At 43.7% G+C, this 15,633-nt stretch overlaps 1 protein-coding gene across 3 annotated transcripts in view; it reads right to left on the reverse strand.

The window, feature by feature from the left end:
- The window catches only part of LOC144766597 (guanylate-binding protein 1-like), a 246,795-nt gene that overhangs the window by 167,279 nt on the left and 63,883 nt on the right, over positions 1-15,633 (reverse strand). For 2 of the 3 annotated variants that reach the window (XM_078650388.1, XM_078650390.1), the window contains exons 2-4: positions 8,035-8,229; positions 7,789-7,916; positions 7,495-7,604 (exon numbers count right to left, since the gene is read on the reverse strand). In XM_078650388.1, the coding sequence (XP_078506514.1) occupies positions 7,495-7,604; positions 7,789-7,916; positions 8,035-8,209 (413 nt within the window). In that variant the 5' untranslated portion in view covers positions 8,210-8,229. Of the gene's footprint in view, positions 1-7,494; positions 7,605-7,788; positions 7,917-8,034; positions 8,233-15,633 lie in introns of all 3 variants that reach the window. The other variant, XM_078650389.1, reaches the window with a different exon arrangement.

Raw genomic sequence — 15,633 nt, forward strand, 5'->3', positions numbered from 1 at the left:
CTCCCTGTGGCATGAGAGGTTGTGGAGGCTGCTGAGCATGGAACGGGTAGCGGACATTTTTCTAGGTCACTTTAAGAACTTTATTTTTTGCTGGGGTCCCTTGGTGCGCTTCCTCTCCAAAGGTTTACCATCCACAGTCTGTCCGGCCACGATTCGGTCCCTTCATTTGTTCCAGGTATGAATGTTATAACCGGAATGACTGCTAGAATGAATGATGTCACCACCACTGGGGGGGGGGGGGAGAGGGGAGGGGGGAGGGGCGAGTTCTCTTTATTCCTTGTTTTTCTTGCGACATTCTTACTGATGATTGAGGCAGGCACAGGTTCAACGCAACGAGCGGTGTTCCTTACGGTTGCTGTCCTGCCTGACTGAGCGTTCTTCCCGGCTTGGTCGGTTGACCTGTGCTTTCTTTCACATAATGCCTGAATGATTCTGCTATCTTCTGGACTGTTCCAATGAACTGCATGGACTTTGCTCTTTTGCTTATAAGGCCCTGGATCGTGCCTCCCGGATTGCCCCCCTGTGTGGGAAGTTGTGCGGAATTGTCGCTCATCTTTATTTCTATGTGTCACTTTTTTCGCAAAAACACAAATAAAGGTTTTACAAAAAAAAAATCAAGTTTCATTTGTTCTTTTAACCCCTTCACTGAGGCCGCTATTCCGCCGCAGTGCTAAGGGGGGAGGGCGGCCGAGCGGCGGGCGCATGCTGGTGACAGAACCGCTCCGTCACCAGCGTCGGTTGCGCTTGGCTCATGATGGAGCGGTTCCGTCATGGCCCCGCCTGCTCAATAGAACGCTCAGTGCAGGCGCGGAATCGGCGCCGCGCAGGCGTGCCGAGCGGGCCGTGACGGAACCGCTCCGTCATCAGCACAGCGCGACCACGGCTGATGACGGAGTGGTTCCGTCACCAGCAGTGGAGGGGTTAAGCACATCTCATTCTCCTTTAAGGAAAACAGCCTGCATTTTAAAACAAATAAAAAAGACAACTTTATTTAAAAGAAATCACAGACATTGTCGTCTGCTGAACCCAGCAGGCTTACATCCCTGTGATGGCTTTAATTCCTAATGGGTCGCACATTGCGACCTACCTCATTAATATTCAATCAATCAAAAGTCTTTATTCAGCCAAACATGGTCAATAAAGCACATCCCTGAAAAAACATTATCACATTAAAAAGTACATAACAGCACCAAAAATAAAATAGATAAAATATATTACGTCTTCCCACAGGTTAAGAAAACAATAAATAATTTTTATAACAAAAAAATGTAATATGTTCACAAGAAGCAAAATATAGTTGTGCCAAACATATGAAGTTCATAAAATCAATGTGGCCATAGCCATCTATACAGGGGATAGATTAAAATACAATGCGCAATTGGGACAGCAAAACGGTTTGATAAGGCTCGTAAAATAACTGTCAAATATTTGGTATTCCTATAAAACGATAAAAAAAATCCAGAATATAAACTTTTACATTGCATAATGTTTCCTAAGTTTTATAGCAGCAATGATATAATTAAGTGAGGCATACAGATTCTAATGGAGTCTAAAGATTTTATATATCAAAGGCCTACTTTATGTGAGGACAATTGCTTGTGCAGAAGGGTGGGGCGTAAAAATCGAACCGTTAACGTAAGATACAATGTGCAAAATAAGATAAAATGCACAGTTGCTTGGGTTGAAACATCATCACACATACATGTCAAAAAAGAACTAAGTCAAGTACCAGCCATGAGGTAGGTCTATTTGCGATTCACTAGGAATCGCTATTGAAACTCGAAAGGAGTTACAAAAATTAAGAATATTGATTTCCTAATTGCAATTCACTTTGAATCGCAATTAGGAACTTGGTATTGCTAATGTTAATACATGTACTACTGCCTCTTGCTGTCATACAAACTCCCAACATTGGAAATGGTACAATCTTGGGGGGGTGGGGAGGGAGTCTGAAGTGGAAGTTCCAGAGCAGTGAGGAAAGTTCAAGAAGCATTTGCAATGCAAACGGTCTCGCCTTTGGGACCTTAAATGTATTTAGCTATGCAGCAGATTAGCCTGGGTGCTGAAAATATGGAGGGAAAGTAAGCGCCAAACTGCGTGACATGCTAGGTATGGGAACACATGGAAAGAAATATTGCCTTTCAGCGGGAAATGGTATAGTCCAAAGCTCTGTTTTTCAATGTAAAATCTGGGCCTTTGGTGGTCATATCACTGAAAATACACGGTTTGAAAAAAATATTATTGTCTACGGGTGTTTGTGGAAGACAATTTCTATTGCCTGTAATCTAGAGAATGCTAAAGTGATTCTGGTATTTTACAGACCACTGCTGATCGTTTTCTATCAAGAAAGGTAAATAGCGGCAGTTGCCAGAAAAATAAAGTCTTAAATGAGTCGTAAATAAATGCCCTAGTCAACTCAATATTGGGTGAGAACAAATGATGCTTCTGAGTGCTTTTAAATGGGAGAAAATTAAAATGAAGTTACCTTAATGGCTAAATTAACTCTTCGTTTTAATTTTCTCCCATTTCAAAGTGTCTTATTTAGAAACAGCAGACCTCTTGCTCCAATTGGCCAGTAGACACTGCACCGTGACTGACAACTAGTATTTAAAAAAAGAGACAAATGCAAGGTGAAGAAAATATTTCTATAGACATTCAGTCAGTTTTTCTCAACTGTCAATTAAGCCAATTAAGTCTCAAAATTTTTGGAAGCATGTTTCTTCAATTTAAAATTCCTCAACATTTGAACAAATGACTGGTTTTCTGTTATAAATATGGCACATTATCTACAGGCCACTGGGGGCAAGATGGCGTCTAATTGTGGATGCAACACTTTTAAATGGGAGAAAATGTAAATTATGAGTTTTATGGAATCCCTACAAACAAAGTTAACTTTTAAGTTTCATTTTCTCCCATTTCAGAGTGTTGAATTTACACACAGCAATAATCTTGCTTCCAGTGGCTGGGATATACAGTGTCATGTATATATATAACTGAAAAATACAGCCATGTTTATAAGTGGGACAAATTTAAGGTGCAGAAAAATATTCTAAATTTTGAAAAATGTTCTATACTTCAAATTTCTCTCATTTAAAAAAATGGTTGTATTTTCAAGTTCACATGATCACAGACAGGATGATTAACTCTCATTGATTGAAGGGTGGTTTGACTGTACTCCATCCCTTCAACAAAGCTTCCCCCCCCGCCCCCCCCCGAAAGTAAGCATCTGAGAGGCCTGTCCAGAGGTCAGTGAGGTGCATCAGACAGAGCTCATGGAGTTCACCTCATGCCTTCCTACTCCCAAAAAAACACCAGGCATTAGGTAATTATGATGCTGGTTCGACCATGGATGTCGCGTACACACCACGTTCAGAATGGCTTGGTAATATTATGAAGTATAACACAGCTAGTTGAGTAAACACAAACCTAATTTCCATGTGGCATGCTTTCAGTTATATCAGACTAGAAGAAGGCAACAGAACGTACCGACGTTCAGCACCAGCAGATAACGAAATAAAAGGCATGAACAAAATCACTATTGAAATGTATTTTGAGCATAAGGCCATCTGTAATTTAATTTAAATGTGTAGGCCTAAAAATCGAATGTTTTTAGACAATTCAACCTTAGCAAAATAAGTCATGTAAGGGCTGCATATAAAAATTATAAGTACGGAAGCTAGGCAGGGTTTACTACCAAAATAGTTTCTTTAAGCAAATGCAGATTTAATGTTTGGAGTTCATCATGTATAAGTGTTTCTTTTAAAAGCTTGTTTATTCTAAACCAAGGCTCAATGAAGAAAACCACTTTAAATGAAGGAACACAAAGAATATAATTATCACCTCAACAAATGTAAGTATATAACCCAAAATAATGCTAGAAACTAAATAAGAAAACTAATATAATAGGGCGAAGACTGGGATTAGAACTAAATCTCATTCTGAATCTTTTCCCCATAGAGAAACTGACGATTTGGAGAATAGGTATTTCAAGCATGATTCACATGTATGCATGCTATCACCATTCACACAAAATAAGAACCTCAACAGCTAAAAGAATAAAGCACCTTTCACGTCTAATCACTAGATGCATGAAGATAAACAAAACCACTGGCCTCTCCATTATTTAATGGGTCCATAGACTTCCAACTCTGTCATAAGCACTGAATGTATGCATTAAGGAGATGCATTGATACATTTTTGTAAGGATAAAAATAGTATCTCAACAACGTAAAATAATTACAATCACAACCGCCACCTATTCCAACTGAAATTAAGAACACAACATGTACTTAATATGTAATGTAAATGATGCAATTACCACGAACAGTATGTTACAACATCACATGTCTTTATCTAACAGCCTTGAGAAAGTCGTGGGTTACATTCCCTCAACGACGAAACACGTGTTGGCTGTGACGTCTCCAGAAATAAAACTACATCATCAACAAACCTGAATACAAGGAATTGAAATTATTGTTGACTGTATGACTGATGCATGGTGGAAACACATGTGAACTTTCTAAACTCTACCTAACGTGTGCTAAGGAGTATTATATGCTTTGTGGCCTCGGCCAAACTAGAAGAGTGAAAGTGGTTCTCTTTTCCTTGTAGCACCGTATCTTATTCTAGCAATCATAAGAGTAACAAGTAAGGTGTACATTCCTTTGAGGCGCCATAACCTAGTCAAATACCACTAATCCAGTACAAACTGAAAACAGTGGCAGCTGGAATTGCTATGGTAATGTAATAGTGTAAGGTATTTGGCAGGTAATAGTATGGTGAGTGAGAGCCAGGTTCATGTCAGAGGCGTAGTGCTGGGAAGTAAATGGCACAGGTATGGTAAGACGGTCATGGCAGAAGAATGAAGAAGAGGATGAAAGGAAGGGCTGGATACACCTTAGAACTAGTCTAAATAGAGCAGCAGTCATAGGTATCTTGCAGGGAATATGGATACGGATAAACAGCATCGTTATCTGGAATTCGTGAATGGTGGCAGGAGAGTTGTTGATGGGGAGTACTAGCTGGAAATCATCCGCATAGTTGAAGGTTTAAACCTTCCTTTTATTTCAGTGCATGGATCAATGGGAGAAGGTATAGATTAAAAAGATGAGGGGAAAGTGAGGATCCCTGGGGAACACCACATGTAGTTTTAATCTTGGGAGTTGTGAAGTGGCTGAGGCGAACCGCCTGCGAATGGGTTGTTAAGAAGGAACTGGTCCATTCGAAGGCTGTTCCTTGGATTCCCGCGTCCCTGACACGGTCGATCAGGATGCTATGGTCGACCGTGTCAAAGGCAGCGGAGAGATCCAGCAGCACTAGGGCCTGGGGGAGCATCTATCTCCCTTCTTTTGCAGGGTGTCTTGTACTGACAGTCTTAAATAAGACAGAGCCACCCAATTATCCCACGAGGAATGGGTATGATTGATAACAAAAATACAAAAGTGTCCCCTAAGGAATTATTCTGCAATAGTTTCTAATTTATAATTGGTCACAACAAGTGAGCATACTTTAAACAATGCATGGCATTATCATAATGTACCAATATTTATTATGGTCAATTCAAAGATGCAACATGGCAACATTAATACCACTAACATTCTAGACCTGTTTGCAAGTAGTATACAACATCTTTTGCTTTTTTGTATGGACAAATGGAATACCATACATCACAAAGTTTTCAAAACATAATGTAAAGATTTCAAGTTTACACAAAGGTTCACATATAAGCAAAAAGATGTTAGACGTCGACGTTTCGGTCCACTAACAGTTTATACATTCCACAGGACCATCTTCAGGATGAAAACGTTGCACATCAATATAATTCTGCTGAACCGATGTTCTTAATTGCATCCCATGAGTCAGACCAATTTCCTCTCTGAATAGCACGAGTCTTATCAGGCGTGTTGCTCACTTAATTATCCTAGCAACTGGCGTCAATGTACGTCCGACTCCCTGAGTTTGAGTGACTCGTGCTATTCAGATCAGATCAGGTAACAATGTTTTAGGTCGGGTAAGAATATTTATGGAGAATTTGATGAGATAGTGGTCGGGCCATATACAGGAAGTGACATCTGGATTGGTCAAAGTCAGGTTGGTAGACCATACCTGGTCTAGTATATGCCCTTTGATGTGTGTGGCAGTGGAGATATGCTGCCTGAGGTTAAGCCCCGTAAGTATGTCTGTTAGTTGGGCTGAGTGAGGTCCACCTGCTGAGTCATTGGCCCAGTAATTGAAGTCACCAATCATCAGTACTTTTGCATGATTTCTTATGAGGTGTGTCATCTGTTCATTCAGAGTCTGTGGGAACTGTGGCATGCTCTGTGGCGGTCTATAGAGTAGCACACAGACCAATGGGGCAAAGTCAGATTCTAGTTTAATCACTAGGTTGTCTACTTGTGGTAAGCCGAGGGGAATAAGTGCTGAGAATTCAAAATCTTGGTGTATGCCGCGCTGCAAGGCTAGGCGAGACCTAAAAACATTGTCCCCAATTAGTGCAGTCCCAATCATCTATAAAGTGAAATCCCTCTTCAATGGATTTTCATTGGTGGATCCATTTGGATTCCAGACGGTCAAGATTTGTCTTAATGATATTTTCGTCTTTTCACTTGATTTATTAAAATACGGTGTATTTGTGGTAATCTTTATTCTTTATGTTTACATTAAAAGTTTTCAGCATCTGTGTTACCTATTGGTACATAGCGACCCTCAGTTTCTCTTATATGAAAATACAATCTAATATTTGGAATATTGGGTCAACTGTGTTCGGATTACTACCCAAAAAAATGGTGGTCTGTTGGATGTCTCCAATTATTCTTCATAATTTCTAACAAGTTAAAACTCAGATTCTTGGGTCTGAATCCCAGCTTTTTACAGCCATCTGTTATGGTGGTGCATTTACTTCAACGTGTGCTTCATGCAAGGGCACAGATGATGTAGAAGTATGATAAATGCATGGTCAAGGAAGGCTATAAGGCCTCCATTATGAGCTGCCGGAGTGGCATAAGGTAGGGGGGAAACTGCTCTGGGCAACTGCAAGTGGTCTGGGTACAGAAAACAGCTGGAAAAAACAGAACTGGAAGATGTGCAACACTACTGGTGGAATACAGAATACTCCCTCCCGCAACTCTGCAAACTTCCCACCAACAATATCTCCTACTCAACCCCGATCTCGCCTCCCACGGCCTATGAAGCCGTCCACAAATATTAACCACCTGACCAGAGGAAAGTTTCTCGGTTAAATTCCCCAGAATCAGAGAAAAATCTGTACAGAGAGACTGGTAATGCTTGGCCTGGGAGGCTATTCCCCATTCTATGGAGTTTAACATTTAATCCCCATTAATTTCTATCCCAATATCTCCCTGCACAGTTAACAGGGAACTCATAATAGGGGCCTAAATGAATAATCATGCAGTAGACAGTAATGAACCAGTGACAAACTGACATCAATTTACACATTCTCAAACCTTCATGAAACCCACTCTGATATGAGGATACTGCAGCTGATCCATGTCCTTCTGGTTGATTGTTTTCATACTGTTGTAGACAAAGACGCTACTAAGAAGCACAGCTAAAGTGACGATCCATAAGTCATTCTTCGAATCAACCTTGAAAAATGAAAAAATAATTATGAGATAAGTCTTGAATTCTGTCTTCCTTGGAGAAGAGAGTTATAACTCATCTATGCTTTTAACTTAGTGTTAATGCACAGCATTCTCAATTTAAAAGTGATAAATATACACCACTACTCTACTGTCTCCACAATCTTTTGTGACATTCTTTGCCATTCACCTTTTCCAAGTCGCCGATCCCTTCACTGTCCAGCAGCACTATGGTGTGGCCTGGTTTTGTGGGATGTGGGACACACCACATCCAGATTCCCTTGGTGTGAGACTGGATGGAGGATCCTATTGAAAAGCCTGGAAAAAGGGAAAAGGAGCAGGGTGTCTGAGCTGAACCAACACAAACTTCTGGCAAAAAGTTAACCAATTAATGGGCAATAATTTTATTCCCAACAGTGCATGATATTGGCCTTACCTTTTTTCTTTCCAGACAGCATGTTCATAAGGTAGGACTTGCCTGTACGGTACATTCCTCCAATGGCCACCACCACCAGAGGTTGATCAATGCCTTTGAGGATCTTCAATGCATCTTGCTGTACCTGCAATGGCGCATTGTCGTCGTTTCTAATGAGACACACTGGTGCTTGCATTATTTATCAAAAGGATGAACCTACTTGTAAAGAAAAGGAATATCAACTGAGGAAAGGACAACAGCAGTGCAAGAATCTTCCACTCTGTCATTTTCATGTGACTTTGATTTTAACAGGTAGCACCCTGGTAAACAAAATAAGTATGCATAAAATGACTTTTATCATTATTGGCTTTTACACAAGCACAGCTACGTCGGTAGCACTTCATCTAGAGAGTTATAAATATCTGGTGGACTTGCTTCTAAGCGCCCAGTCCTGCCCCCATATATCCCGTAGATTTCGATATTGGTTTATAGTGGCCAGACCCCCATTAAACGTATATAGCTGGCCAACAGTCCCATAGACTAATGAACCCGACAGTCCAGCCTGTACAAACACACAGATTTACACACCTGTTGATCATGCGCAACAGCTCTTCCACATACATAGATCTTTGTGTGATAATGCTTCACCCACACGTACACCTCCGAGACCTGTCCAAACTCTTGCAGCCATAGCATTATCTTTGCAAAACGATGACCAAAACTCTGTCAGAATAGTCTCTAGTCTAAGGCAACTCTGGATGTATGCTTTGCTTTAAAGTAATAAAAAAACATTTGTTTGTAAAACAAAATAGATATGCATTCCTGATGTCTATGATTTTTGGAAACTGCCCAAGTAGAGTTGAACTTCCCTGCTGCAAGTGTAATCCTGCACCTCATTTCATCCTTCTGACCAACACCGTGGGCCTGATTTGCAAAGGTCACTTATGCTTTGAGTAAGCGTACAATTTTGAGTAAGCTTACTCCTCAAATAGGAGTGTAAATTACTTCTAAAAACAGTAGTAAGTCCAGCACTACACAGTAAACAATAGTTTCTATTTATTTATAATAATTTAGCTATGTCCAAATAATTTAATATATCATTATTTCCTATGCTGTTGAATTTTAAGTCCCTACCTCTATTATTTTCTATGGAAATGTGTTTCAGTACCAGTGGTTATTGGCCATGTGTAGTGCTAAATGTACTACTTTTTTTTTGCTTTAGAAGGAACTTGTATTCAGAGTTTCTGAATACCAAAAAGTAGTAAACTTACTCAATAGTATAAAGTTACTCAAAACAGTGTAAGCTTACTCAAAAGTTATCAGAATTTCAACTTCAATCTAGTTTGTCACTGTCTGCCCCAAATGTCCAAAATGGGCTAGCGCAATCAACTCCTTAAGTAAAGCCGTGGGAGGAACAAAACTGTCATCTCTCATCACAAATCTGCCATTAAAAACTGAGAACTCACTTAGAAACATAAAATGTGAGGAAACCCTGATTGGTACACAACTTTCTCCTTTACAACCTCTCTCGGTCATCTTTACAACCTCCTTGAGAACTGAATTGTCCTTAACCGCATGCGCGCTAGCGGGTTTTCCGGCTGCGCGCTGGATTTTTAAAAAAACCCGCGTTACGTGACAAAGCCAGCTCGTCATGCGCGTAGCGCAGGTAACGCCCATGACGAGCTGGCTTTGTCATCCGCGCTGAAGGGGTTAAAAGTCTCAGCCCACTCTTTCTTCACAATGGCACATCACCCATACTCGCAACAACCTTCTCGCTGTCAAACAAATCATCAACCTCTTACACCCCTATTTAAGGACGTAGAAGCCTCCCTTGATCAATTGTTGAGACTGAAAAATTATAAGGAAGGTGAGCTTGGGATGTGTAATATAATCCCATAGGATACTAGAGCGACTTCAGTAAGATAATCATAAAGTAGAGCTTGAACCTAGGTTAAATTGTATGCTGTTAACATGCAGATGAAATTGCCTGCCTTCTAGAAACAGAAAAAATTAGGTATTATGTTTCAAATGTTACCACCCCCCTACAGTCATGTTTTAAATTTATCTAATTTCTGAATATTGGGGATTTATTACAAGGTGTAACACCAATAATTTATGCGATTCCAAGGAACTATTTCAGTCCTTGGCAGCATTAGATCTGGAACAAGGAGTTCCTTCCCCTACAAGAGAAAGCTCATTTAGTTGATTTATTTTTACTCTAAAATAGTAAATTTAAGTAGGGATACCAATTAACCTGTTGTGGTCTGACAATTATGTTATTCTTTTTTAAGTTAAAGGTAATAAACATGGTGTGACAGCCACGGGAGTGGAACACTCAATAGGGTGTTCCAGATCAAAAATCAAAGAGACCTCCTTTAAAAAATCCCTTAATGATATCCCTCCCCTACAAGTGAAAATACAAAGAATGTTGCCCAGTCAACTCTGGAGTTTAACATGTGGGTTAACAACACTTTGGAGTCTATCGCCCCTTAGGGATTAAAAACATCATAAGGAAAATATTTCCTCTTTCATTAAAACAGAGTTACCTGGACCTAAGATCATGAAAAGAGATTAAAAAAAATCTGAAGAAAATGAATTCAGAAGCTTTGTAGAGATAGTAGTCCAAGATACTGCTACTAATAGACTTGGTGAAGGCCTCCATGTGGACAGTAAAATCTATATCACCATTGGACTCTTGTCTAGCTTTTTTTTTTCACCTGGTTGCTGATACTTTTGCACCGATAGTCACAGCTTATTGCAACTCATCCATTAATTCAGCAGCATGCCCACCATTATGGAAGGAAGCATATATTATTTCCATTTTATAGAATCCACCAGCAGATCCTCCTCAATTGTCTAACTATGGGTCTATTTCTCAACTGCCTTTTCCATAAAAATCTCTGGAAAGAGAAATCGATAAACAACTGAAATTTCGGATCACTGACAATTTCAAACACAATCATATTGAGACAGAGCTGCAGTCATGGCAGTAATATGCTTAATCGCTGCAATAAAAAGAGTTGTACAAATATTGTGACAAAAATATGAACTGGAAAAGGTTTAATTTCCGTATACTTAAAATGCAAAGTACAAAAATATTTTTTTAAATTGTTTCACACTAACTTTGTAACAAAACATACTGAAATATATATGGTAGTTATAGTTAGGACCTTGTTTCTATTCAAAAAGCATTATTTCTTTTCCCAATAACTAGTGGGGCGCTCCGGTCAGCTCCTGTCTTGAAAGTTTCAGGGAGATTCGGCAAGCGGGTGCTGAGAAAAAAAGGGGGGATCCCAAAACGTGTTTTCTCCATGTTATTTCCCATAGTAAACTTTAGACACGACTACAGCCCGAACTGCTGAACGGAATCACACCAAATTTGGCAAAAAGGTAGCCCTTGGTTCAGAAAGAGACCTTTTTTTTTACATGGTGTAAATCCGTTCAGTAGTTCCTGAGAAATTCAAAAAATAGAGGTCAAAAAATCAATTATCCTTAGGAAAGTTTACACACGTTACAGCCGAAACTGCTGAACGGAATTACACCAAATTTAGCAAAAAGGTAGCCCGTGGTTCAGAAAGAGACCTTTTTTTAAATGGTGAAAATACGTTCAGTTGTTCATGAGAAATTAAAAACATAGAGGTAAAAAAATCAATTGGTATAATCCTAATTGACCAAAGGAACATGATAGGAAAGTCAAATTTAGTATGCCTGAACTATTATTAAAGGGCATCTTTTAGTGACGATTATATTTATATTCTGTGTTTAAAACTACCACTTTTGGGAAGTAGGTATTTTTTTTGCCTAAACCTTCTTGCGTGCTCTTCTGTTATGTATAACACCTCAAATGTCTGTTTTTCTATCAAAGTTTTTAAGCTATGCTTTGATAGAAAAACAGACATTTGAGGTGAGCAGATATAGAGTGTCGCTGGTGTTGAGAGTGCTCTAACAGGAGCTGCTTTCCACCTAAACTTGAGAACTACCCCGAGTTCTCTCCTTCTTTTTTGCATAATTTATGCGTCACTCTATGCCTGAAAGGGTTTTGTTTTGACTTAATACTGGGTGCTCCCTTGTGTCTGGACAAAGCTATACCTCTCTGAAGAGCTCTAATTAGAGCGAAACACTGTGTCAGGGGTTGCTTTTACTCATTTCAGGTTGGCTTGAGTTGGTATTTTACCAATTCAAAGCTGTAATATTGTGCCTGGAGTGATAAATGGCTTTTGTCATTTACAGCTCGGCAAGGACAGCACGGTACTAGTCCTATGCTTAAAGACTTTGCTGTATAAATGGCAAAGGACTTTGTCATTTTCTATCTCGGCGAGGAAAGCACTGCTAATCCTATGCTTAAAAACTTTGATAGAAAAACAGACATTTGAGGTGAGCAGATCTAGAGTGTCGCTGGTGTTGAGAGTGCTCTAACAGGAGCTGCTTTCCACCTAAACTTGAGAACTACCCAGAGTTCTCTCCTTCTTTTTTGCATATATATATATATATATATGCATTCGCCTTGGTGGAATTTTGTGTAAATAAAGGCTTCCTACCTGTTCCTGTGCTGGCCTCCGCCTTTTCTGTTTGGGAAGGACTGTTGTGCATATATATATATATATATATATATATATATATATATATATATATATATATATATATATATATATATATATATGTTGGACCCGGCCTCATGGCGTGGTCCTACCCCTCCCGCATGGCGGACCCCGGACGACATCAGCCTCCACCGAGCCTCGGGCAACCCATCCAGCCCGACCCTGCACGACCCAACATTGCCGGTCCGGTTACCGTCCCGGATCAACCCTACCGGCCTGGCTCCATCATAGGCCCATCACGCCCGAACACGAGGCATTCCCCGACGCCATCTTGGAACCACCACGTCACGGGCACGTGGCCTCTGCCCCGGCCCCGGCCCCGGCGAAGCCCCGACCTCGAGGCGCCAGGATCCACCCAGGTGGTCGAGTGGCCACTCGACAGACCCCGGAGGAAAAGGGGAGTTTCGATGGCCTCCAGCCGTCCCCGGACGCCTGGTATCGATCGCCCTCCGGCCTCCCTGGGCGCTGGCTCCACCCCCCTGATGGGTGTCTGGACACCATCATCCCGGCCCCTCCGGCCCCCAGGCGCGAGGGTCCGGACATCAAAGGACTCCAGCCCTATATCTGGGCCAGCCCCGGAGCAGGACACCAGTTGTATCCTGGACTGGAAGCCCTGCTGACGCTGTCACGGCCGACACCAGAAGAACTCATCTTCCCCGTAACCCGAACCCATCTTGAGAGCCTGCTGGCGCTGCCGCGGCCCACCTTGCTGAAACCATCTTGAGAGCCTGCTGGCGCTGCCGCGGCCCACCTTGCTGAAACCATCTTGAGAGCCTGCTGGCGCTGCCGCGGCCCACCTTGCTGAAACCATCTGGAGAGCCTGCTGGCGCTGCCGCGGCCCATCTTGCTGAAACCATCTTGAGAGCCTGCTGGCGCTGCCGCGGCCCCCCTTGCTGAGACCTTCCGGAAAGCCTGCTGGCGCTGCCGCGGCTCGACCTCTCGGAACCCCCCGGCTCGAGGATTGAGAGCTGTGCGTAGGGTATCCCTTCCTCCGCCCAGAGTGAGACTGTCCCGCTACCCTAACCCCCTTTTTACGAGACATCACGGATCCTCCGATCCGCCTGTAGATATTACCCAGAACCTGCAACCTTTATTATTGATAAAAGCTTGAGAACTTGACCTCTGTGTGGTGTCCATTTGTAGTGTTGTGGTTATTCTGCTGTACGATCCTCGGAGAGGACCCTCACTCAGGAGGCCTCTCAGTCACGCTCGGCTACTTCTTGCCAGAGGGGTGGACCTAGGGGTGGCCAGTCAGACATCTTCTGCCTCCCCCGGGGTCGCCTTTCTAACACTGGTGGCAAGCGACGGGATCCGAGCCTACGCAGATCGTACAGAGAGTGATTCACTCACTACCGAGAAAACCCACTACAACCAGAATTCCAGAAAGAGAAAATGGAAGACTACAGTCACAAGGAGCTAAAGCAATTCTGCAAAGACCTAGGCATCGCTACCACTGGCTTAAGCACCAAAGAAGACTTTAAATCGGCCCTGCAGGCCTGGGTGGACGCCGGCGATGCGCCACCCCCGAGTGAAGATAACCCGGGCCCGAACTGAGGCCCGGAGGCTGACACGAACCCAGCGGGAGGGAGACCCGCAAACCCAGACACGGGCCTCTCCCACGAAGACGCCCGAGAACGAGAGAGGAACCGGCTCCACGAGTTGGAGCTCGCTCGACTCAGACAGGAAGGAGAGATCCAGCTGGCAGAAAGGAAGTTAGCCCTCGAGCAGCAACGGCTAGAAGGAGACCTAGAAGAAAGGCGAAGACAAAGAGACCTCGAAGAAAAAAAACTCATGCTCGAGCACGAGCGCGGCCTCAAAGAACTAGAAATTAAGGCCAAGACAAACGAGACCGGCACCTCCGGAGGCAAGACCTCACCCCCACCGGTGGACACGAAGGTGCACATACCCAAGGATGTCGTCAAAGAGTACTATAAGAACGACGACATCCAACAGTGGTTCAAAGCCTACGAGGTCGCCATGACCGCCCATCGAGTACCCCTCAAGGACTGGGGCGCCGGCCTATGGGGAAAGTTCATCAACTAAGGGAGAGACGCCCTGCTGGAGCTCCCTGATGCCGAGATGACCTCGTACGAGCACATGAAGACCGCCCTCCTCACTCGCTACGGACTCACCCCCGAGATGTACCGGCAGCGATTCCGAGACTGTAAAAAATCCCCGGTACCACTTGGGTGGAGTACGTGAACTTCTACAGCAGAGCCTTCGAGGGGTGGATCAGAGGCTGCCAGGCCACCACCTACCAGCAGTTGGTCGACCTCATTCTATGGGAACATCTTTCCAATAACTGCTTCATCGAACTCCGGCAACACCTCCTCGACAGCAAACTGACTGAGCCACGAAAACTCGCTGTCGAGGCTGATAGATGGGTGAGCACCCGAGTTCCCCGGAGTCCGATGGGAGACTACGGCCGGAGGTCCCCGGGGAACCACGACCACGAGGCGGCGGAGGAGGCCAGAGCCGGGGACGAGACGCCCCCCCAGGGGTCCTCCCCTACCTCCACGTCGCCATCCCTGGGCCAAAGGGGGGGCCCCCAGCCAGACCCGGGCCCCGCCCGAATGTTACGTGCCACAGATGCCAGCGACAGGGCCATTACGCGAATGACCCCCTCTGCCCAATGAACCAGCGACCCGGCACCACCGGTCCCCCAAACCGCCAGATCGCGGCCGCCGCCCTGGGTGAAGAAAGAAGCGAGGATGAGGACGACAACCACGAGCAGGCCGAGTGGGAGCCCGCCGCTATGATCTTAGCATGCCTGGGTGATCACGACATGATCCCCCGAGACCCGATCCCAGGCAACACCCAGAAATACCGCCAGTGGGTCACCATCAATGGACGCCGGGCCGAAGCCCTCCGTGACACTGGAGCCAGCGTGACGGCGGTCCGCTGCCACTTGGTGACCCCAGAACAGATCTTTCCTAACGTCCTGTGCCCAGTCCGGTCGGCAGACAATTCTGAGAGTTTGTGCCAGATGGCCCGCATCCCCTTCGAATGGGGAGGGGTGTCG

This window comes from Lissotriton helveticus, chromosome 7, assembly GCF_964261635.1.
Source record: "Lissotriton helveticus chromosome 7, aLisHel1.1, whole genome shotgun sequence".
Classification (NCBI taxonomy): Eukaryota; Metazoa; Chordata; class Amphibia; order Caudata; family Salamandridae; genus Lissotriton; species Lissotriton helveticus.